The sequence below is a fragment of the Eleginops maclovinus genome, chromosome 9 (genome assembly GCF_036324505.1).
Source record: "Eleginops maclovinus isolate JMC-PN-2008 ecotype Puerto Natales chromosome 9, JC_Emac_rtc_rv5, whole genome shotgun sequence".
NCBI classification, from domain to species: domain Eukaryota; kingdom Metazoa; phylum Chordata; class Actinopteri; order Perciformes; family Eleginopidae; genus Eleginops; species Eleginops maclovinus.
The window spans coordinates 2,884,037-2,909,518 of record NC_086357.1 but is presented as its reverse complement, the minus strand read 5'-3'; the positions used below and the strand labels follow the sequence as shown (position 1 = coordinate 2,909,518).

General features: G+C 40.7%; 1 protein-coding gene across 1 annotated transcript; it reads left to right on the top strand.

Moving 5' to 3' along the window:
• Positions 1-21,716: 21,716 nt before the first annotated feature.
• Positions 21,717-25,453, top strand: barhl2 (BarH-like homeobox 2). The gene is made up of 3 exons (XM_063891943.1): positions 21,717-22,612; positions 23,444-23,669; positions 24,772-25,453. The coding sequence occupies exons 1-3, from the start codon at positions 22,066-22,068 to the stop codon at positions 25,079-25,081; spliced, it is 1,083 nt and encodes a 360-aa protein (XP_063748013.1). The 5' UTR covers positions 21,717-22,065; the 3' UTR covers positions 25,082-25,453.
• Positions 25,454-25,482: the final 29 nt, after the last annotated feature.

Here is a 25,482-nt window from a genome sequence, read left to right as displayed (position 1 = left end):
TACCCACTGTATATTTATGATAGGAACAAAGAATTGTGTCCTTGAATTAAATGTGTCATGTGTTAATCTTCTATCTATTGTTGGGAATAAAACACAAGTAATGTGTGTTTTTATGTATTGTTTAATAAAACAAAAAGGGATTGTCCATGAACTTCCAACTAAACAAGAAACAAAGGGCAACCAAAAGGGCTGCACTAACAAGCTAACGTTAATCGTGAATTACCATCGTCATGGCATCGCAGTATTTTCATCTCTTTAACTCAGAAATAAGGCTGGATGATATGGAGGAAACACAATGTCACAATGCTTTTGATTAAAGATACTGGAAAGGATTTCATATAAATTAGAATATAAATATTGCAAAAACAAAACAGCTTGAGCACCTACTGCATATATTTTTCATAATAGGGAAGAATGGCTTCCTTGAATTAAAGGTGTAATGTGTTTTTTCTTCTATCTATTGTTGGGAATAAAACACAAAAAGATGTCAATGAACTTGCAACTAAAAAAAATAACCAAAGGTCAACCATCAGGGCTCGGTTTACAAGCTAACGATAAACGTGAATTACCATTGTCATGGCATCGCAGCATTTTCATCTCTTTTTGTGTTACCCCATGTGGGTAAACAAGCGGTTGACACAAGTTAATTATTAATTAAACATGAAGCAGAAGAGAGGAAAGCTTGAAGGAGTCCCTAAAGAGGGCTCTAAACAAACGGGGCGTGGAGCAGGTAGCATGGTGACCCCGCTCCCAGGAGTGCTGTCTGCTGTGAGTCCGCCGCTCACTAATGAGCTGTTTGTGGAACTGGGTACACAGTGACAATGACCTCTGACCTTCACCCACACCGTCTGGGGAGCAGTGAGGCTGCGGGAGGAAAACCTGCCCTCTCTGTGTCTGATCCAAACTCTCTGCTCCCGGTCAAACCAGTTTGGTGACTCCGCCGTCTTGCTGAGTTTTCTCAAATACTCTCTGACTCTGAAACAGGGCTGAAGATAAAATGTCACAGAAGTTTTAATTACAGACACTGATATTGCGTAGTAGGCAGAGTTTACGTTTTAAAGGGCGTTATATGAATTAGCTATAAATATGACATTTATTAGTATTTGTAAGATTGAAAAGACCTTGAAAAAGACAAAAGACATGTGAAGTAGGATTTTTTGATTTAAAAAAAAAACTTTGCATGTAAGAACTCAAAATAATTGACCACCTCAATTCATTTGAAATGTCTCGCATTCATTTTACACAGATCTAATTTTTGTTTTTTTTGTTGCATAATTCAATGCGCATTGCATTAAATCAAGATGTCAAATCTTGTCAAATCTTCTTTTTTCTTTCAATCCAACTTACCTTAAGCTGTAAAAACCATGGTACGGTTTTCTGTTGGTGTTTTCATAAAATATGTATACAATAAGATGTTTGTGAATATTCATCCTTATGGTGGATATAATGACTGTAAAGGCAAATAATAGAACAGCTCTATTAGGTTCAGAATATAAAATCAATGTAAAGCAGCCAATCATGGAAAGAGAACATTTTGCTATATCATCAACTTTCTAAATTATACTCCAATACAGCATAGTTCTGAATGATTTAGCTTATTCAACTTTAGCTAGATGTTTACAAGACAAACATATCCAGTCTGATTTCATAACGACAGCATCATTTCTCTCTCTCTCACTGTGAAATTGACCTGTTGTGCTTCTTAATGTCGGCATGTTAGGACCCTGATAACACTGCTGTGCTGCACCGCCACTTACATAATTACTATTGTAAAAAGGCCATAATGAGCATATCCGAACACACGACCTTCAGGCTCCGTCTCTCCCCTTAGTTTTAATTATCCTAATCATGCTGGACTTTTTTCTTCCTTTTCGCACAAGTGTTCTTTACACTGAGAGTATGAGACACTAATGATCAGTTTGACAGTTTGATAGTGGGGGGACGGGGGTGCTGTGTGTGTTTTGAGTATGCCAGCGCGTCGGCCACTGAGCCCAGCGACAGTAAAAACCCATCTAATTAACCCTCCTGGTATGACATCATGTGATTAAATTAAAGCGCATCATCTCCCCGCGGGTTTGCCTGGAACCAAACCCCAACAATTCATTCGCTAAGCTTTAATTTTCAAACCTGTTCCAAAGGGCTCGATGCAAAAGATAATTACCAGCTTCATCTCGGGTGGGTTTTTGTTCCAACCATTCATTAATAACGATAAGAAGGTTGGAGGTTAAAAACTCATTTAATTGCCTTTATATTAATGACATTATGAATAGCCGGGACTGTGGAGCCTAATTCTGTCCGGTAGTTAGTCTACATGCAGGGTCCCCTGGAGGGCCGCTCATTTTGCCAGAATTACACTACGGCAGAAGTAGAATTAATGTGCAGCACGCTTTAACAGCGATGACAAACATGCTCTCCAGCTAGGAATTATCCTGAGAAATGGCTACACACACACACACACACACACACACACACACACACACACACACACACACACACACACACACACACACACACACACACACACACACACAGGCTTCATGAATCCCCTTTTTGTAAACAGTCCAACTTCTTTTTTTTAATTCTTTTGCCTTTCAGGGCCACCGCACTAATTAGAATATCTTTACCCTCATGTCCTGTAAAGGTGAATTCCTTCCCACCTCGGAAAAAAGAACCAGCATTGGATTTGTGCACTGATGACTAAATTGTACTCTACTTAGGAATAATGATAATGTAAATGCCTCTCAGCCAAGCCATTTCACCCATGAATATTGCAAAGAGGTAATTTCAGCGAAGCGTTGGCATTTTAACTAATTTAAATTCCTGTTATCTCTGCCAGTGTTTTGGCTGCTTTTATGGTTACTAGAGCAGATTTAGTTGTGTATGCATCATGGCCACAAGAGCCCTAACCATACATCTGAATGCTAATTAAACATTTGAATAATCAGCTGAATAGCACAACATGCTCTGTGGTGAGAGACGCTAACATCTAAGCATCCTGTCTGCAAGACTGGAAAAAACAATATATGATGCGTGTGTCTATAATTGATCAACACAATACTTATAATGCATTATAATCTGCTTAAAGCATATATAGTTATAATTATAAGCACTGTTATCATTACACGTCGTAATGCATTAAAATAACTTATAAGATCATAACACTTCAGAATTACTTACTGGAATTATATTATAATAATAATGATAAAACACTACGATCATTTCAAGAAATTGTGACATTTCAAAAATATTTGACCTTATAATGTTTTATTGAATGTTTTAAGGGTTAGGGTTTTAAAGAACCCAGTGCTAATAAATCAAACTATGTCGTGCTATAAGATGATTTTTATATATTATATGCATGTATGTTTACAATGTGTAGACATGGGCGTCATAAAAAGAGTATTTATTTTGTCTGCTCCTGAATTAGTGTTGTAGTATAACTCTGTTCCCTCTCCTCGGCTGTCTGCGTCCCCTCCCAGTGAGAATGGTGAACAGCTCCTGTGTTGTAGCATAATGATCCTAACTAAATAGCACAAGGAACTTATTAGTTTACCAGTATCACCAGCCAGAAATGAGGCCAAGGGGGGGATGATGAATGAGTATATTTCCCCAAGCAAAAGGCTGACCTGGATACAGCTTCCTTCCTCCCCGTCCCCCGTGCCAAGTGGGCCACCATTTTTCACCGGCCTCACACTTATCCACGGACAGGCTTATTTGGGCCCTTGCTAACGGTAGCTGTGACCCGCGGTCCGCCTCAGCCGTCGGCCTCCCTCCACACTCCTCCGAAAAAAACTGTAATCCCTTCGCTGGGGCCCAGTAATTTGATCAAATAGCATACACCCTTCCCCACCACTTATTGGCCAATTAAGTCAAGTTCTCACGCAGGGGGTCCAGCTGGCTCGGTGTTATCTGGGGATGAATTGATTGAAGCCATTCCACATCTATGAACCCTACTTTAATGATGTAGGTGATAATACTTGTAATTCTTCTCAGTCAGGGGACTCACGGGCGCAGCTGTTACCACAGTAATCCTTGTCCTGATACACTGAAGTACCAGCGAGGCATTAATCTGTCTCTCAGATTTTCCTCCGCCCGGTTTTTCTCCTCCACCTTTTTTTTCCCTCTGCTTATGTTTCGTAGCTAATACTACATCTGTGAAATGTGACAGTGAAGAGAAAAAGAAGTGTAACACACGCTTGCGAGGGATTTCGATGTTAATGATTGCACGCCTTGCATTCCCAAGTTCGGGCCCTGACCACTTTGTTTAAAAAAAAAAGAGACACCCGTCATCCAACTAAACCATGACAACTTAAGAAGGATAGATTTAAGGGTGCAAAATCAATAAATACATGCATTAGTTTCAAAGGCGGACATTAACATTCTAAAACAGACTTCTCTTATAATCCTGCCTCTAGCCATTCATTCAAAATATCAAATTATCATAATGAGGTCTAACTGCATATAAATGCTTAGCATTAAAAGCAGAGAAGGAGGTTGCACATAATGAAATGCATTCTTCTTTAGACAGTGTTATTGTATAGCATACCTCTATAGGTTCCTCACTTAATATTGTAACATGGATTTGCATTGAAGCACATTTCCTGATGTGACAGTGGGAATAGGTAATGATAGAACATGTTTAACATATTGCTTCATAAAGGTGGAAGACTTTGACCAAAAAATGTTAAATACAACAGCTGACCTGAATTTTAGGCACATTATGCATAAAACAGATGAGAGCCTGCTCTTAAGAGTGTCGACGTTGTCTTTTAACTCGAGATCAGAGAGGGAGAATTGCATAGAAATGAGTCTGAAGCTGGAGCCGTCCTGCTTCAGATCCTGCAGGAAGAGAAGAGAGGTGATCTCCTCCGCCTGCTGTGACCTTGAGTGTTAGCCGGCAAAATCGCAGCAGAGTGCACAGCAGCTAATAACATGCTCCACGTCCCTATCAGGTCACCATTAGGGTCCACAGGGTGCACGGGGTCAGGAGGTCGCAGATCAGGTGGAGTCTGGGATAGATGTGCAGTATCCAGGGAATAAGGCTCATGCAGGCTACTCTTTAAAGTGGCGTCATCAACGGGTAACACCTGCACACCCAGCTGGTGCTCTGACAACAGTCACCTGCCTAAAACAATGAAGATATTTCCACCTCCCTTCAGATGCTTGGCTGGGCATTTTCCACTTTTTAGAATAATCCCCACACATTAAACACTCACAAGGCAGAATACCCACTTATCTGTGCCATTAAATTTACATTGCCAACTTCTGTAAAATGTATTTCCCTTACAGCGATTGTGTCTTGTAGGGAAACATAAAATCTTACATTTTGTATTATGTGTGTAAACTTAAGTGTACTGATAGAATTTGCAAATCACTCCGAAAGTGCATTGGATGATGATGAATAATGCATCACCGCTGAACAAATTAGATTGGTGTGAGCCCCTCTGCAGTCGGAGCCGGATGCCACGGAAGATCTTAATATTACTGGATGAAAGATTGGGTGAGTAAGCAGCACTAGCAAGCTGGATCAGTCTCATGGTAAACAATTTAGCGTGGGGGGGCGTGCAGTAATTACTGCTTTCAGTCTCATTTAGAAAGCCTGTTGGCGCTGGGGAGCGTGATGTCACTGCGATGCTGGATGCCTTTCTAGATTTTCTGTGCGGATATGAAACAGTGATTGAAGTGACAGGATGTTTGAGCTGTCATGCCAGCTTTGAACACTTCCTACCCCCCCCTCTCTTTTTCCCCCCTCCCCTTCTAGACAATGTCACGCCTACTTTTGTCTGAACACATATTGCTCAGTTTAACTGCTACTTTTTTTGTTTTACAAATCTGTATGTGTGTGTGTGTGTGAGGGTGGGGGTTTGGGAGGAGGGGGCAGTAAATTATCAGCAACCTTTAAGTCTGTGTATGTCTTCGACTGATACAGAGGTTCATCGAAAAATCAAATGCAGAAACTTATTATGTACATTTATGTACATACATAGCGAATTAGCAAAGCAGAGCCTGGTTGCATATGTATGTATGTGTGTGTGTGTGTGTGTGTGTGTGTGTGTGTGTGTGTGTGTGTGTGTGTGTGTGTGTGTGTGTGTGTGTGTGTGTGTGTGTGTGTGTGTGTGTGTGTGTGTGTGTGTGTGTGTGTGTGTGTGTGTGTGTGTGTGTGTGTGTGTGTGTGTGTGTGTGTGTGTGTGTGGCTGCAGGATAAAATAAGCAACAAGCATTTTGGGCTTGTAAACACAACACATAGAGCAGCGTCTGTTGGTTTCTGTGCTCATTATTTTTGGCAGGGTTGCATATGTTCGCAGTGCCGAGGCGCACTTGATTATCATTGCAATCAGCAGAGGTGCAGAGAGTCACAATCATTTGTAGTAATTAAAAGCACTGCTGCAATCTGACAAGCACACGCTAACGAGACCCTTTGATTGTTTGGATCTCTAAGTGTGCCTCTCCTTGTTTGCATCACCTCGGAGGATTTGGTAATATCAAAGCTTAGCGCGCTATCTGATACTTGTCAAAATGCGATGTATAAAAGTTTAATTCTTTTATTGATTTACTTTAGGTTTGATGCCTGCAGTGTCAGCTCCCCTGGTAGAACTTAGTGGATTCAAATGCTTGTCACCAGCTCGGCCTCCTTTTTACTGAGAACAATTGCCACAGGCCAGCCCAACAGGCATGGTTTAATTGCCATTAATTAAAAGCATAAATCTTTTTTCTTCACTTGCTCTGCTCTTAAACAGGGCTTTGCGTTTCTGCTTTTTTTCCTCTGTGCTTGTCAGAATCCCTTCTGGCTAGTCAGGGTTCAACCCCCCCCTCCTCCTCCCCCTCCACATCCTCCCTGTCCCTCCCCTCTTCTCTCTGCTCACCAGACGTTTCTGAAATCATCTTTTTAGCACACTCCTGTATGATCTGACATGAAGTGCAGGCAGCATGGTGATATTTAGTAAACCGGCTTCCTTCTTTATTGATGTATAATGAGGTCAAATGAATCCCCTCGTACGCATGCTTAGATGGCTCCTTGCCTCAAATCCTTTCTGACAGCGAGTAAAACAGCCGGCAAACACAACGCTGGCTCCCAGAGATGTGCTTGTGAAAAAGCAGGAGCGAGAGGAGAAAGAAAAGAAAAAAAAGGCTCTTTTATACCATGGCAATTTCCCTCCAGTCTACTCCTTAATTAGACACTTATTACCCTCTGAACAGTATTGCTCTCCTGCTCTAAGCCTCTAATTCTGCAAATACTGGATGGTAGAATTAACATTAATGCCAGGTTTATTATCAAATGACAGCTCTGTTTGCTCAAAGAAAAAAAAGGAAAAACAAGTCGGTTTTTTTTTTGCCAAACAAAACAATCTTTCATACAACCTGGGCTTGAATTGAACATCTTATTGGGATGATATCAGGCATCAATCAAAAAGTCAGACTAGGTTTAACCCTCCTGTCGTGTTTGGGTGTAAACTGAATAATTTACTACTTTCCTCAATCATAAATACTACGTTTTACTTTGATTGGTTCAAGGCCTTATGATGTCTTCCAAAGTCTAAACCTAGGTTATTTTCTTCCATCAGACAGGACACCCACAATCAACAACAATGTTGGTTTTGGAATACATTTTCAGTGTCTGTTCTTTGTATACTGCAGGTATTCATGTAAACCAGTGGTCTGAGACATTGTTTACAGCTGAAAAGGGTGATGGATAAAATGTGCTGATGATTAATGGTTATTGTGTTAATGTAAGAGCAGTTAAAACAGACTGGTCAAATTTGCCCCGGAACACCAAAAGTGTGTGGGGGGGGGGGGGGGGGGGGGGACAAGGCAGGGGGGTTTGAAAAGGGGATCACCAGTGTGTTAAATTATCAGCAGTGTCAAAACAATTCACTTCCCTTTCACTGCCAAGCCTCGTCCCCTCGCCCTCAGCTCCTGGGTGGCCGTGTCACCGTCGGCGGCTCATTGTTGCCCTACGCCCGTTTACGCATGTTAGCTTCTTGCCGCATCTGCCAGCATTCGCAGCCATTCCCCCCCCTGCCGAATGCTGCATATAGTCAGGGCCGAGCCTTGCCAGGCCTTATTAAAGCCAGAGAGAGCTTCAGTTCAGGGTCATTGAGAGAGTGCAGCACATAAATATGTTAGGGCAGCGCTATCAGCCGGTCAGTTTACTGGGGGTGATCGATGATGCTCCCAGCACACCCGCCCAACAAACATCCTAAGCGGATGCGGTTTTTGCTTAATTGGGAGCTTTGCAGCTCAGATTCCGACTTATTTGATGTTGATGATGAAGTCCCAGGAAAGCTGGGGGATGCTTGTAAACTAAATGTGTGTGCGTGCTGTCTTCATTGGTACGCTGGTCAGAACTCTTACCCGTCAATTTGACCTGCACAGTTTCCCTCACACACACACGTACACACACACAGATGCCCCGAGCTCATTTTTAATCTTCGCAGCTCACTGTGAAGTCAGGAGGAAGTTCCAATTAAAATTAAAATAAGCTCTTTTAACGGTCTCTTAAATTGACAACTGAACAATGATTTTCGAATTGGTATCTGTCAAAGGTCTCGGGAAATCCTCAGTTGATAAGGCCCAACGCATCCAATTAGTAGCGGAGTAGGGCCTCGGCCGGTAATGATTTCCAGGTCCCTTAAGATGTGGCGCGGACACTTATTGCAAATTACTGACAAAGAGCCCTGCTGTATTGATGAGGGGGGGAACAGCCCAGTCTCCGTGTTCCCATCAGGTGGACGAGCACCAAGAGGAGAGCTCAGCGTCTCTCCCTCCCTTCCTGCAGACATAATGTGGCCGTGCAGCCCATATCCAGCCCCCCTGTTGACACGGACTCCGAGAGACCAGCCTCTCTTGACATGAGCCCCAGCTCTTGGAGAAATGCTAATGCTAACATGAGGGAGGTATCAGCGGCGGATCATCAATAACGTCTGCAAGTTAACTGCCCTCTTCTAATTATAGCTGCTCTCTCTCAGGGCCGCGGCGGGCTGCAGGGCCGCTCTTTAATTGAGCTGAGGTAGATTTCCTCTCCCTATCATATCCACGGCCCCATTGTTTACAGTCCTTGAGACTGATTGAAAGGAATCAAAAGATTCATGGAGATGCGATTCAGTGGCGAATGCATTTGGTATGCGGGAAGAATGAATAAAGTGGGATGATTCTTTCTGGTCAGGTAGGGATTTAGATTTGAAGGCCATGCTATAGCCAGAGGTCATATCATTTATTCTCAGCGTTGATGCTTCTGGAATGGTCTGTGTGCTGTGTTTGGCTCCTCTGTGTTGTAGCAGGCTCGTATCACAGGGGCGGATAAGAGCAGCCTCCATGACAGAGTGGTAACTAGCGCCGTTCACCTCAATTATGGGAGTTAATGAATAGATAATCACATTTTGCATTTAGATCTGCTTTGCCTGTGTAGCCTTACTGCAGAGCACATTTCCAGCACAGTCTCCGGGGAGCGCTGCTGCCAGTCCACAAAGCTCTCAGGCCATGTTCAGTCCCCTGGTGTTAGCACGAGTCTGAGGCTTCCATGCCGCTGTAGGCTCAGTAAAGAAGGTGTTGACCCTGGTGATCTGAGCCGGCTTCCATTGTGTAAGAAAAGGCTGCTCCATACTCGCTGCTGCAGGGTCAAATGGTTCGTAGTTTGTAGTTTCCTCTAGTTAGATGTTTGTTGCAAATGACTGCTGAGAAGTGAGAGGATTCAGGCTGATAGCAGAGGAGGTGTCTCCAGCAGGGAGGGGCTCGGGATGCTTCAGAAGTTTTGCTCAAGAAGATGATTGTGCTTGTCATCATTTATCATCCGTTAAGAATGATATCAGCTGATTTCATAGGTGTTGTGTTAGGGATAATGTACAGTGAGACAGTCTTAATTGCAATAAGAACCTCACAGGGTGAACAGGTCACACACCGGTCTTTTGAATCACTCTGAGGGCTTCATTTTGTTAGCGTGCCTATATCATGACTACTTGCTAAATATACATAATTTTTACAGTTAAAATATGATTTTAATAATTATATTATTAATTTACAAAATGTTTGATTGCTCCCTTTAAAAGAGAAAGTCTGCTAAAATGTTTTTAGATTGAACTGTGTCCATAGCAACAATCTGTAATTGAACTTGGCTAAACATAAACAGATTGTAGATTACAGTAATTGATAGAATCCCCCCGCCTCCATTGGACTCCTTTGTTTACTTCTTGAACTTAGTGACATCACTATGTAACACTCTCACTTCTATTGGCTTGCGCTCCAACACATTGGATGTGATAAAGTAGGGCGACACATCTCTGATGTCGGATGACCAACCAGCTAACCAATCAGAGCAGACTGGCTCTGGTTTCAGACAGAGGGTGAAAAGAGGTGCTGCAGCACAGGCAGTATGAGAAACATAAAGAGCTTTCTGAACATTAAAGCATGGAGACATGTCACAGTAGAGACACTACATACTGATATGAAGCTGAAATTGAGCAGAATATGGCCTCTTTAAAAACAACTCCTTGTAAAATGTAACATTTTGAAAATACCTATTTTGTAAGGTTTCGTAAAATACTGTTGTTTGGTTTAAGATAACTATATTTTTTAAGTTGCTATGGACAGTCTTTTGCACTAATGTACATTTTTTACTGCAATATATTCATCATTCAAGTGACTGTTATTTTGTATATATTGACTGTTGTGCCTTTATTTATGCCTCTTAATGTGTGCAGATGTATATATGTGTCTATGTTGATTATGTATACATATGTATGTATATAAGTGGGTGTATATATACATACATGTATGTATATATACACATATGTATATATCTTTTTACATATTTGTATTTTTTAATCCTCTGGATTGTGGGAAACAGTATTTTGGTCTCTCTGTTGACAATAAAGTTGACTTTGACTTTGAATAAAAGAGAGCTGTAATGTTTAGTCAAGTAATTGATTCATTGATGGACAAAAAATAAATAATCTCCAACAAATGAATATCCATTTAAGTAGCTTTGTCATTTAAGTAAAATGCAAAATTGTCAAAATACACTATTTTCATCCTCTCCTTTATGGAGTTGTCCTGCTTTTTTAAACTATTATAATACTATTATGAAAATCTGTTGGTTTTGGGCTGGCCAAACAAGACATTTATAGACGTCAACTTGACAATCCTGGATTGGCATTTTTCACGATTTCCGGACATTTTATAGATCCAACGATTAACTTCAAATTGAGTAGCTGAGCTTTTTGACATCTGAACACCCGATTAATGACACACTGCTAGTTTCATCAAGACACAGACATTTTCAGGTCCTGGGACATGTCTCTATGCTTTAATGTTATTTATTTCTCTCATACTGCCTGTGCTGCAGCACCTCTTTTCACCCTCTGTCTGAAACCAGAGCCCAGTCTGCTCTGATTGGTTAGCTGTCCACTCTGTTGTGATTGGTCAACCGCTTACAGATGTCCTGCCCCTTAGCCACATTGTGTTGGAGCACTAGCCAATAGTGGGAGTGTTACATATTAATATCATTATGTTACTGAAGTAAATAAAGGAGTCCAACGGAGGTGTTTAAGCCCATTTACATATATTTACTACTACTTACCATTTACTTATAGAACACACTACAGGAAAGAGAAAACCATAAAAAGCATGTACATAAAAAACAACTATGTACATACAAGCTACTGTGTGGCAGGCACCGTCTGACCTCTATGAGGCTGATAATCACTTACAACTTCTATATAATCAGTTAACAATAATCAAATTGGAGGATTTTTTATTATTGACAGTGCGTGAATAAAAAGTCTCCCCCCTGATCTGCATCGCTGCAGAGTCTGCCGCTTGTGATCCGCAGTAAACTTGTAGCCCTCTGCACGTCTGTGTTCCTTTAAGATGAGAGAGGCTTTGATTCCTCCCATCTTTGTGTCACACTGACTGGCATGCTATTTGACAGGTGGAGTTAAAATAGAGAAAATTGTGGATGAAAATTCGTCAGTCTCAATCTCTCGCCCTGGGCTGTAGGCAGCAGAGACAGAAGCCCACTGCTTTGTGTCAAATGTTTATCAAAGGGCCTGATTAAATTGCTGTGTTCAGTGTAACAGCCTAATAGAAAAAAATCAAATCCCTATACCTCGGCAAGCAGTCCTGACATGTGATTGTGAGCAGAATAAAGCCAAGTGCCAGGAGAAAGCACTGACCAGCCGGCTGTAAGCAGGCGCAGATATCACATGCCCTTTGTTGTCGCACAAAAAGAGACTGCTCTGAGATCTGTTATCCTCACTTTCCTCTGTCTTCTCAATCATTCGTTTTTTTCTCTTCATTGCTGGAGGAAATAAACCTGGCCCCTTTCGCTGAGGCCGGCTACAGCTTCCCCTGGCCATTCCTCTCTGTTTTGTTTCAAAAGGGCAAGGCTGTGCAGCCTGAGCAGTTTGCCCTGCAGTCCCTCGCCAGGGGCCATGCTTGCCTCAGCTGCTTCATCACCGGGGGACCGGGCTAACGTCTCCTGACTGCACTTAGCTGTGTTTCTCTCATACGGTCATATCACATCAGCCTGGGCATATGTGACATTGCATTTCCTCCTAACTTTAAGCAGTTTGTTGCCATCGACGCTCTAGCTGCTTTTATCCCCCCCTCTCTTTGAGTGATGTTATGATTTGTTGCAGTATTTTCTGGCAGCGCTGCCACACGTTTGTGTCGGATAACAGGGCCTATTACAAGATCTCTCGATCTGGCCACTTTTCCCCTACAGGAGACAGAGAGAGCTAGGCCTCCCCCTCCCAGTTTTTTTTCTCCTCTCATCCTTACCCCCGCATTTGAATTTCTAGATAATAGGCTTTGACTTCTGGCTGCACGTTTATGGGTCTTTTCATGTTATCAGCTTAGCTCATAGCGTGGAGCTGAAGAACACAGACTCCTAGTGACAGGCCAGCCAGTCAGCATGGCGAGCCTGTCAGGATCTCTCATACACTAATGATTTCCCTTTAGTCTATTTTCTGTCTCATTGGCCGTTTCCTTCAAAAACAAAATTGCTCATTTAAATTCTCATGCCTGGGGCATTTTGGTCTTCAAATATTGTTGGAAAGTGAAAGGATTAGGCAAAATATGCTTTTTTAAAATGTTAATATATTTTCTGGTTCACTTTCTCCTCTGAGGCCAATTAGGGAATTTCTGCTGGCTGCATTAATGTCAAACTGACATCCCCAGCTATAATTACACTGTGCTTGAAACCTAACTTTCACTTGTGGGTAGATGAGTGTGCCTCGCAGTGACACAGAGACTCGCTCTGCCAGCTTTTGATCATTTAATCATTGCTTGCTTTCTTTCACTCTTTTCCTCCCTTGCTTGCTGATGATTTCACCTTTTATTCATTCTGTTGCAAAAATGCAGCGTTGTGTTTCATTATTCACCGCTGTATTTTGCAGGGTTCATTAGTGACATCATGCCTCCGCTCTGCCTGCTCGCAGTAACTGGAGGAGAATGCTGGTCCCTTCAGGTGGAGATACCATATGTACATTGTTTACTCGCTTGATTTACAATTGACTCTGTGTTCTCCCAATGTTTCTTTTGTTTTTTATACAATGAAGGGAGTGGGGGTGCTGTCAGGATTTGAGGGATGGGTGATGCTAGGCCTCTTCATGCTGCTGTTCTGTGTCAGGACCATGGAGACGCTTAATGATGGCTAATGCTTCCACCATGAATATGAATGCCTGCACAAAGTGCATCAGAAACCATATGGCACATTCCACTCTGGGCTCCTTCTGCACACCAGTTGCCAAGGAACCACTGACACTTCACAAGTCCTAAATATCTGTAAGATGACATAGTACCAAAGTATGCTAAACAAAATAATTCCAATATGTGGTGCTAATATTGACAGATATATTGATAATTGACATAATTATGAGGGAGACAAATGCTTTGGTTAGGTTGAGTATGGAAGTGCGGCTGTCTTTCTATTTATAATTTCAGGATTAAAGAAAATACAATATAATACAAGTTAAACTGAGATTTAAATGTTTGTGTTCCGATGCATTCATTTGAATGCAGTGCAGAATGTCATGTTTTTCTTCAGGAAGCGTATACTTCTTTGAAACTTTTTGCTTACATTCATATTTCCACACATCATACTTATGTTTTTAGGTAAAAGAAATGTACACCAGATTATGCTTACAGTTTATTTCATAGTCAACCTTTCTGCTGTTTTTTTGTACAATTTTCTATAAAGGTACCACGTTAAGTAAAGTTAATGATTTGGCTTAAAATAAGTGTGTGAGTAACGTAAGTTAAGTTATTTAAGTTGAAATAAATCAATGTTTACTCTTTGACAGAACATGTGGGTCAAAGTGGTTTGATTGACACATCGGTCCAACCACACCTCCTGAATATAATATCATACGACAGTACAGTAAGTAACATTGGTGATAAACACGTGTCTCTCAAACGCTACATTGTATTGGAATGTAATGTTCAGGACCCCCTGCTGAGTGGCAAAACTCTCCAATTGTGTCATTTAAACCAAAGCTACTCGTTGATGTGAGGTTTGGAGTTCTTTCAGATGAAAGCTGCTCTCACATGAAAGCAGACTTGTGAATGAGCAACCCACTCCTCCTCACTTAGCTTCCAACAGCTTGACAATTGTGATGCCAATCAGCTTAATGACCCACTGATTGTTTGGAGTTTCCATCAGCCATGTTGGACACCATCAATCTGTTACAGTGTGTGCTGCTGCTTGCTTAAGGGAAGGGGGCTGGGGGGGAAAATCCCTCAGCACATTTTGACAAAGTCTTCTCAACCATTGGTGAGATGTCCATAGTCCCCCCCCCCCCTCCCCCACACTCCTCCGTCTTTTCTCCTTGCCTCGCTGTGTTTGCATTGTTTTACCCTTTTGCTTGGACTCCAGGTAATAGGAAATGGCACTGACCCCTCCTGATCCCCCCGATTACCTTTGTGAAGCGTGAATGTGGTACGGGATCACACATCAGGAGACGAGTTGTAATTATTTCTGCGATGCCATCAGCACGGATCAATCACTCAGGGAGGCTGTTGGTGGAAACGCCGCTCGCAGCCATGGATGGAGCCAGCAGCGACCCTCCGTGACTGACAGCTCTGGTAATTAAGTGATTGTATAGACCCCTCCGACTGTTATAACAACCTTGTCAGGGCCAGTCTGCGTTTGGAACACGCTCAAATCAGTGTGTTCTCCACTGAGTGTTTCCGATCATGGAGTTCAGACAGAGGCAGCAAACAGAATCTTTTCCGGTGTTGTTGCTCTCCTTGAATATTTGTCATTGAGGGAAATTGGCATCTCAAGAAAATACACACACATATTCAGGCTTGGGGAGTAACGGATTACATGTAACAGGATTACATAATCAGAATACAAATAAAAGTAACCCTTACAGTTAAACAAAGATGTAATCAGATTACTGTTAGATTTTAAAAATGGGTATTACATGCAGGATTACAATGCATCATTAAATATCAATATACCACAGGTAGACGTACTGCCTGAATTTTAGTTTTTGTTTTCAATTAGGCTAATTCTTATAGGAGGAACTATTAAAACAAAAATCCTGTTTGATTTCAATTCATACTGTATGTTAAACTAAAATACTTCTTGTAAACTCTACTATATTGTAGGTCTAGCCTGCACTGGAAAAACTGAAACGTTGACTTTAATTTATTCTAGTATGTCAACACATTTCACATAACCATATTAGGTCAGTGTGAAGCAATAGTATTAAGTTGACCTATTTAGACTTAATATTATTGCTTCAACTAACCTAATTAAGATATTTGGTGTTATAATACACTAAATTAAAGTAAACTTTTCCCTTTTGTTCAGTGTAAATTTAAGAGGACACATGTCTTATCCTACACATCTTGGTTTCTTCTTTTCTAAGGCCACATTGTTCTGTTGTCTTACCTAATACACTGAAGTAAAAACATCTTAATGATATTTCTCTCTGTTTTATTTATTTGCATTAGGATTGATGTTGAGGTAATACAAAAGTAACAGAGAGTAATCAGGTTATTTTTTTGTTTATTGTGATTAAGATAAGATACTGATTACATTTTTGTACAGGTAACTAGTAACATGTTATATTTTTAAAGAAACCCTTCCAACCCTGCACATATTTGGATAGATAGGTTTGGATGGCGGCGCGAGCAGTCGCAGCGCCCCCTCGCGGTCCCGAAAAAACAGTTAGGCTATTATCTTTTTATGTTTTATGTTCTTGTTTATATTTGCACTGTGGGACTGCCAGCAACGGTTTTTCAATTTTCTGTATGTGTAACAGATGTGGAAATGTTGACAATAAAGTGGCCTTTGACTTTGATATTACAGATTGTTATGCTATTGTTATCTCATAGCAGGCCAGAAACAGAAATGCTAACTTGCTAACCCTTGATGAATAGACTCTTCCTCCTGGTTTATCATATTTTGATAAACCAGGAGGAAGGCATGGAATAATACCACCCTGCACTTCAGATTGAACTTGAATGCCACGTGTTTCATTACTGCATGGCGTTTAGAGGTTGAAATAACTTACATTGTGTCCATCCCAAATGTCAGATCGCTCTCACGCCGCAACCTTTCATTCCAAAGCTCCTGGGATGTAATTTTGCATTGAAATGTGATTCCAATCATCTTTGTTACCCATCTCAGCTAGATAATAAAGGTTCTCCATTTGCCGGAGAAGGAGAAGCATGTTGTCCTGCATGTGAAATCTGATCACTAATATACTTGTAAAAGAGAGTCGTTGGTGTAAATCCCAGCAACATCCCCACACTTTAAAACCTACAGAAGCCTGACGTGGTGTTCTCTCATCTGTTTATGGTGGAAGACATGTGCTCACTTCTGTATTGACCTGTTAGACTCTATCGGAATTAGAAATGCAAACTACACTGGAGTGCAGTAATGTAAAAAACATCCAGGTCAAGTTAAATCAATAGTGGAAAAGTCTGTTCATTATAATGATTGCAGAAACTAATTAAACTAACCCCCCTCGGACACATTTATAAACAGTATATTAACACTTATTCATTGATATATAACACATAGTTTTGTAGCTGTAATCAAAGAAAACAATTATGTAAACCAATATACAGTATGTAGACAAATGAAATAGATGGACCTTAATATAAAAATGTTATATTTATGCTCAATACCATGTGACACTTGTGTATGATTTAAATATGATTATGATTTGTTAATACAGCCTTTTCAGATGCTTATTCATAAGTCAAAGTTATATCGGATGACAAATACATTAAGAAACCCAATTGATATCCTCACACTTGATCCAACATTATTTTTTTCTGTGTTTATACTCAGCTGTGCTAAATGGAGTTTAAAGTTCTGCCAATTGTTTTATAGATAAGCTTTTGAAGGAAGCTAATGTGTAAAAATATTCAGGGGGAAATCTCTCTATTATGAGTTCTTGTTATATTTGACAGTATACCGGCATATACGAGCTAAAACAAAAGCTCAATAATTTTCCAACTAATGTAACATATGGTTATTAATGTATTGTGCCATATTTACCATAAAGCGTCATTTAACATCGTCTGAACTGAGAAATGTGTGGCCTTACTATCATCCTCAAATTCAAGTTTAAACCGAACACCTCACAGCACTGGAGAGGCAGTTATACTATCAATAAAAAAGTTTTCTGTCATAAATAAAACAAAGTCATTCATGCAGTGATTTTCAGAGCATAAATGATCTTGTGGCTGTGGAAATGACACATGATGAGCACAAAATGATTGGACTATATATTTGAAGAAGAAAATGTGTAAAGTTTTAAAGGGAAACTGAACCATCTTTCTACCTTAGTTGTTCAATGTTGCAACCTTTTCCTGTAGTCTAAAGATACAAAAACGTATTTTGTTCCCCTTATAAACGCTTTCAGTGAAGGTTATTTTCGAGCCTAGAGCATCCATAGCATATTTACATGTGGAGGCTTTGTGTGGATATAAATAATAGTATTGAAACTCTTCTTGAACTTGTGTGTCAAGAGAAGATACTTGAGATTTGTGAGGTTCTGTTAGCACCCATCTCCCTCCAGAACTCTGAAACACATTCTCTGTCGGCTTATCAGTGTGACCTCTCAGGACTGAAACACACACACCAACAGGTGAAGTGTGTGATGTTTGCTGAAGCCAGATACTTCAGAACACATGAGCCCTCGCTGTGCCCCGGTGTTAAAACGCTCTTGAAGTTTGGGAAGAGGGGTTCATTTTCTTTTTCTAAAAAGTCTTCTGTGCAACCGAGTGATTTGTACCAAGATGGTCTGAGGATTTGAAAGGATTTGATTTTTAGGATTGTGAATAATTCAACAGGTTGAACATTTTAGGTTTGACAGCCAGGTGCTTTATATCCTGCATGCCACATGGACGAATCACACATTTAGCTTTTTAATAAATAAACATAGAGCAGCGGACAGAGGAGTATCTGTGGCGGCTACAGGTTTGATTGGTCACTGTGATCTTATGACTTCACACATACCGTCGGACAATCCTTCTGCAGCTTTAAATCAATTCCCCGACCATCTGTCAGAGGAACAGCCTCTGATGAGACACTCAGACAGACATTAGTCCTCACCCTGCACATGACAATATGAAGCTACACGTGCTGTTTCAAATGAGTTAGCCCCAATTTAGCCCAACTTTTTATGATTGACATAGAAAAACTAAAATATACCATATAACGTGAGAGTTGCCATTATCGCCAGTCACTTATGAACTAAGTAAAACTATTTTTTTTCAAGAATGTGAAATGTAAAATATTGTACATTTTATTATCAGTCTAAGTAATCAATGCCTAATAAAGCATATGAGCATATATATGAGACTGGAATAGCTTGAATTATTTTCTTTAATAACTCGAATATATGACCAACCGTTTAATTTTAGGCATAACTTGATTTAGTTCATTATATCATAAAAGTAGGAGAAACTAAGAGTGTACCTGTACTAGATTTAAAAGTCTTATGTTAATTTTAAACATATCTAAATGTTTTTCAATATATTTCAAAAGCAGGAGAAACTAAGATTTATTTTTAAGGGTTGCATTTTCAGTCACTGTTGCTGTTCCCTGCAAAGCCACCTTTTTACAGGCCCTTGAAATGTTGTCAAAAGTTTTATTAGTTTTATGTGTTTATTGTTATTCTGTTTATAATTTAAAAAACAACTATACAAATATAGTTTATATTTAGATGCTAATTACTTCAAACGACCTGCAGAAAAATGTGTTTCTCTACTTGCTTATTGTCGTCATAACCAATGAGCAAAGCTCTCATCTGTCCTGATTGGCTCCTGCTTATCATGACGTTGCTCATCTATAATTAAGAAAGGAATCAAGACACAGAACAAATTACATTTACACAAGCATGCTTATTGTAACTTAAACTTGCATTTAACAGTGATTGAGTGTGTGTGTGTGTGTGTGTGTGTGTGTGTGTGTGTGTGTGTGTGTGTGTGTGTGTGTGTGTGTGTGTGTGTGTGTGTGTGTGTGTGTGTGTGTGTGTGTGTGTGTGTGTGCACCTAAAGGTCGCCAGCAGTGAAGTGACAGCTCACAGAGGATCGATGGGTCTGTGTTACACTGCCGATCATCGACCATCAGCTGGGCCAATAAGAGCACACTAACTGGTCCCACTCTGCGGCGCCTTGCAGCTAATAAAGCCATTGATTGTTCCTGTTTCAGCTGATGAGCAGCCACACACTGACTGACATGTTTAAGCATCGCTTTGATCTGATTTGTAGGAAATGGTCTGATTATAGGACAGCATATTGTAATTGCCTTCCACCGCGCACCCCTTTATATTTGTGGAGGTTATAGCTCGTGCCCGTGACTGCCGCTCTGTTTCAGGCTGACTTCATTAATGGCCGGCTGGTTGATAATTATTTTAAAGTCCGGATTAATTTAGTCTCCTGCCGTCTGAGTGGAGGGGAGTCATTAAAGGGCAACCGAGGCCTCGTGCGCTTTAGTCGCTCTGTCGCCGCCTGGTGTTTAAACTGCGCGTGCATCATGCGGGAGATAGGAAACGAGAGGAGGCTTTTTATTGTTCTGTTAGAGAAATCAAATATCACGTTTATGCTCTCATGCAACATTTTCAAGCATTTAGCTAATAAACACTTCCATTTATTTCGTGTAAAGGCCCGATATAAAACTGACTTTTCAATGTTTTTGTTAAATGTTTAAATTGAAATGTAAACACATTCATATGTAATCGTCTGTCTGCTTACTGGCTTTAGAAATTAACACATCAAACAATTTTAATATAAATGGAATAACACAAAATATCAAAACCATTTAGAGATATGCTTTACTGCTTGTTTTTAATTCAAAGCATTTTAATTCTTAATAAACTATAAACAATTTAAATATTCCAACACAACACCGTATAACGTATGGAGAAATGTACAAATCGACGAAAAATGTGACACAAATGAAATGATTTAAATAATAGGGCGATTGGTTTTTTTTCCTTGTTATGCTCATAATGTAATTCCAAAATTCTGCGTGCAACGAGCATTAAAATAAAAATAAAGACGTATACATATATATGGCTTTTTAATTAATAAAGTCCCTGGATAATTGCAAGTTTAAAAAATGAATAATGTAAATCAGGAACAAACCTACAAATCCGGATTTCTGAACAGCGAGAACAGCTTAACATCTCATCCGTTACATCAATAATCATCTTCATCAACCTGCTAGAGAAAAGAAGAACATAAACATAATCAAATTAACAACATAACCGGCTCCACGATTCAGCCCCAAACTGCAGGAAAGTGCGGAGGCTGGAGAAATAAAAAATCCATCTGAAGGAAAATTTCACGACCGCTAAAAAAATGAAAAAGTGGAGCACGAGCATACATTCACCTATCTGTGAGAAGTGACATTTCCCCTGAACAGACATGATGCACAGAGAGCAGAGCAGCACACACTCCTCCATTTCCTCCAAACCCACGTCAGAGGGGAGAAAGTACAGAATTCCTACTACCTTTGAACGCTCATTAACACCTCATAATTACTTTACTAATTAGGATGACATGGTTATTAACAAGATGCGCTGTCATGACAGTCACCAGCACTCCTCCCCATCCTTAAAATATGCTCTGAGAATAATATCTAAAGATAGATGACACTGCATTCGCTTTCAGCATCTCCATTTTTTTCTAAATGATTATTTAATTCAAAAACTGGTCTGAAAATGGGAGTAAAAATAAGGCAACAGTTGAGCCTTTTAAACTCAGAGGAGATGAACGATACTTTCCTGTAAGAGTCAATGAATTAAAATTATATCTAACAATAAATGTATATTTCGTCCTACCATAGTGCTGGAACTGCTGCAGCCACTCTGCCTTTTAAAAAAGTCTTTATCAAATAGTTTGTGGCTCAACATTATATTTTTTCTTCTCTTTTCATTTCCCTGCTCCTGAATCTTTTCTGTCGCGGCTCAGATATTTCACATAAAATGTTTACATGGCCTTAAAACACGCGTGTTTTTTGTCCTCCTTTTTTTTAAAGAGCTATTCTAGAATTAAACTCAACTCAATGGCTGGCTTGAACTGTCTGGATAAAGAAACAACTCACTGATTGGTGAGGTGCCGGAGCCGGTCAGTGCGAGAGCCAATAGCAGCAGAGGAAGGTGGGTGGGGGTGAAGAGAGAAAAGGCGTCGAGTGTTTATTATAAAGGAGAAAATATTAATTCCCCCTCGCCGTGGGCCGTGACGTCAGTATAGGAAGTCATTGTAGAGCAACACTGGAGCGATTAGCAGCAAAAAGGGGGAGCCTGATGTCGAGGAGTCAGCCCTATGTATATCTCTCTATACGCCTCAACTTTTAACACAAAGTTCAAAATCCTAACAGAAAAAGCGACGCGGACTACGCACACTCTGCTTTTTGCGCATTTTCCCTGAATGTCACTTGGAGCGTCTGAGCGGTGGATTTTGTTTTTCTCCTGGGTTTATTTCTCAACTCTTTTTTAAATTGTTTCTTCTAACTCCCGAGTTATTTTGCTGACTTTTCTTCATCGGAGGAGAAGCGTCTCACTGTTGTTATGAATACTTCACCTCTCCTTTCTTAACATGGAAGCATCCAGCGGGTCGAGTTTTGGAATAGACACTATTTTATCCAGCGCCTCTAACTCTGGTAACCTCATGAACGGAGATTTCCGGCTCGGAGACAGCAGGACAGCGGATTTCAGGAGCCAGGCGACCCCGTCCCCATGCTCGGAGATAGACACTGTGGGGACAGCCCCCTCGTCCCCCATCTCGGTCACCATGGAGCACGGCGCCGATGCGCACCTGGTCCAGGACAGCCTTCAGCATCACCACCACCTCCACAGCAGCCAGGCGCAGAGCCTGCCGCTGTCCCCGCAACAGCAGCCGCTCGCCGGGGCCGGCTGCGCCCCGAGGTCTGCCACCTCCTCGTTCCTCATCAAAGACATTTTGGGCGACAGTAAACCGCTGGCAGCCTGTGCACCTTACAGCACCAGCGTGTCCTCTCCGCACCACACACCAAAACCAGACTGTGCCACGGCTCCGGACAGCTTCAGGCCCAAAATGGAACAAGACGACAGCAGAGGCAAGTTGGACAAAAGAGAAGAATATCAGAATGAAATGAAATGCAACGGTAAGAGCCCGTAGAGGATAGTTTATCTCCGAAAAAAACGTAAAACATGACAGTGTGTTAGAAAGTATGGGTTTAGAATAAAAGCAGCAAATAAAAATAAATCAGAATCGAGTTTATGCCTGGTATGTTTACACATAAAAGTAATTTGCTTTGTAGTATGATTGTGCAAAACTAAACGACCCAACAAATTAAGTTGTAAGAGAAGGTCATTATAACGATTCTAAAAATAAAGTACAATATTACACCACATTTAGATATAAAAAATCAACTAAAAAACGTAGTACAACAAATATATGACTATGTATGACAAACATATAGCAAGCTCAAGCACAGAGCTCAGAATAATCTAAAGGCTAGAAAATATTTATTTAAGAGATAACAGAAATGCTTCTGCTGTGTGATTCTTTGTCTTGAGTTCTAGCTGCCTTTATTAGTCTAATAGATGTGAAAACAGATTTAAGCCTAGTGATTCTCCCAGCGCACAGGGCCTCCCTAGTGGGTCAATTAGAGAGATTATTGTTCTTCCTGGAGGGGGGAGCGCGGTGCTCTGAAAAGCAGCTACAAATAGAGATGGATTGACATATTGATTTCTCGTTTTCTGAAGCAAAAGAACCCAAAAGAAAACTTCAGGTGACGAATACACACACATCTATTGTGCTGTGGCGCACGTGTAATTTGTAATTTAGGGAAAGTTTGACTGCAGGCTGGGTTTACACCTGCGCGTGGATTTATTTGGTTTGTTTGGCTCTGTATTGAAAGGAAGAATAATTTTAAAGAAGATGTTTCAAAGTTGGCCTGCTTTCTAACTCCTGCGCCTTGCCCTGTGTTTAGGATCCAAAGAGGAGAACGACCGGGAGATCTCCAGCAGCAGAGACAGTCCTCCAATGCGCACGAAAAAGCCTCGCAAAGCCCGGACAGCCTTCACCGACCACCAGCTCAACCAGCTGGAGAGGAGCTTCGAAAGACAGAAATACCTCAGTGTGCAGGACCGCATGGACCTGGCCGCGGCGCTCAACCTGACGGACACACAAGTCAAGACCTGGTACCAAAACAGACGGTAAGCGCAGACACAACAGACCTGCAGCTAAAACAGTCTGATTCTGACCTGTAAACAAATGTTTATTAGAGACTCAGAAGTATTCCACCCAACCGGAACGACACTGATATTTCAGTTTTTGATAATAAAACAAAAAGACTAACAAAACATGTCTTATTTCCATTAGAATAATTACCACTGGATCAAACCTTATTTATAGCAGTTACTATGATTGTATTATTCTGGTATAAATTGCTGATTTTTATTTTTCCGCCTCTCAATGTTGACATTTCACCGGTCTGGCAGGCCTTTAACTTGACACCAAACATTTGTAGTCCATGTAAACTCATGCACACATCAGCACATGCACACGTTTTATTCTAATTGTTCACATCACTGAAGGCCAGATGATCATTTTTAATCTTTTGTAATTTAAACAAAATATAAAGACAAATATCTGCATTTTATTTTATTTATGTATTTGATTCAAGCAACATTTGAGGCTGACGTGTACAATTGAAAATAAATCCCTGTGATGTGTCAGGGTGTATTTTGCAGAACAAATTTACATTAAACATTTTCTGAAAAGGTCAATCTATGTTATGTTACTTATGCTTGCTCGCAGGTTAAAGGCGTCACGGGGCCTTTTGCTTATAATTAAACGCATAATATATATACATATATATTCTATTTTTCGATTTGAAAGTGTCCCGAAATATATTTTTAGCAATACATGTTTGGTGGTAGACATTTCCCTCCTTAGTATTACTGTTGAACATGTCCTTGAGCTAAAAAACAAAACAAAAAACAATGCATTTATTATTCCTGTTACTGTTATTTGACCTGCATGTTTTTAAAATACATTTTTATTTGAAAGATTAATTATAGAGCCTTTATTTACCGTCCTTGTGCAGGTGTGAGAAAAGCAAAGCTTTGATTCATTTGAACCAAAGCATATCAGACTATTTTGATATTTCCTTTTATTTTTGCCTAATTAAACCTGGACTTAAATTCGGTGCGTGCAATAATTAGGCCTCTGCATACCAATTAAGGGCAGTCAGGGGAGTTAACCATGAGCGGACTGATTCAATAATTCATCTGTTGTATTTTGATCTGATTTCAGGACGAAGTGGAAGAGGCAGACCGCAGTGGGATTAGAGCTCCTGGCTGAAGCAGGAAACTACTCGGCCTTACAGAGAATGTTCCCGTCGCCATATTTCTACCACCCCAGCCTGCTGGGCACCGTGGACAGCTCAACGGCAGCCGCCGCGGCCGCAGCCATGTACAGCAGTATGTACCGGACTCCTACCGCGCCGCATCCCGGCCTCCAGAGACCTCTGGTCCCCAGGGTGCTCATTCATGGCCTAGGGCCTGGGGGGCAACCGGCACTAAACCCCCTGTCTAACCCCATGGTCGGACAGCACCCGCGATAAAACTCGAAAGAAGCCGAGAAAAGACGATGAGCAGAACGCTGGTTGAACACGTGATGTGAGTAACTGCTGCGGAACCACATTGCAGGAAGAAAGACACATTTAAAGACATTTACAGAAGTAAAGGAGGTATTTAATATAGGCCCAGATATTCTGAGCGCAGTCCCGTAAAGACTCTGTCCGGGCCGGGACGAACTGGACTGCTCCTGTCTGATTGTTTGTTTGTCTTTTGTACAAATACACTTACATTAGCAAATAAACTTATAAAGTTTATTAGATGGAGAAGAACGGAATGAATAAAGAAGTAATGATACTAATTGAATTTGCAGATGCTTCTATTCAAACTTGGGTTTACATTTCATTTTTTCGAAGCAAATTTTCATACAAGAATAATATTTACAATT

What these genes read in the sequence shown, in the direction of transcription:
- barhl2 (XM_063891943.1), top strand. Translation starts at nt 22,066, where the DNA reads ATGGAAGCATCCAGCGGGTCGAGTTTTGGAATAGACACTATTTTATCC. An exon ending in GAATGAAATGAAATGCAACG is followed by an intron (nt 22,613 to 23,443) that starts GTAAGAGCCCGT and finishes CCCTGTGTTTAG; the next exon opens with GATCCAAAGAGGAGAACGAC. An exon ending in ACCTGGTACCAAAACAGACG is followed by an intron (nt 23,670 to 24,771) that starts GTAAGCGCAGAC and finishes ATCTGATTTCAG; the next exon opens with GACGAAGTGGAAGAGGCAGA.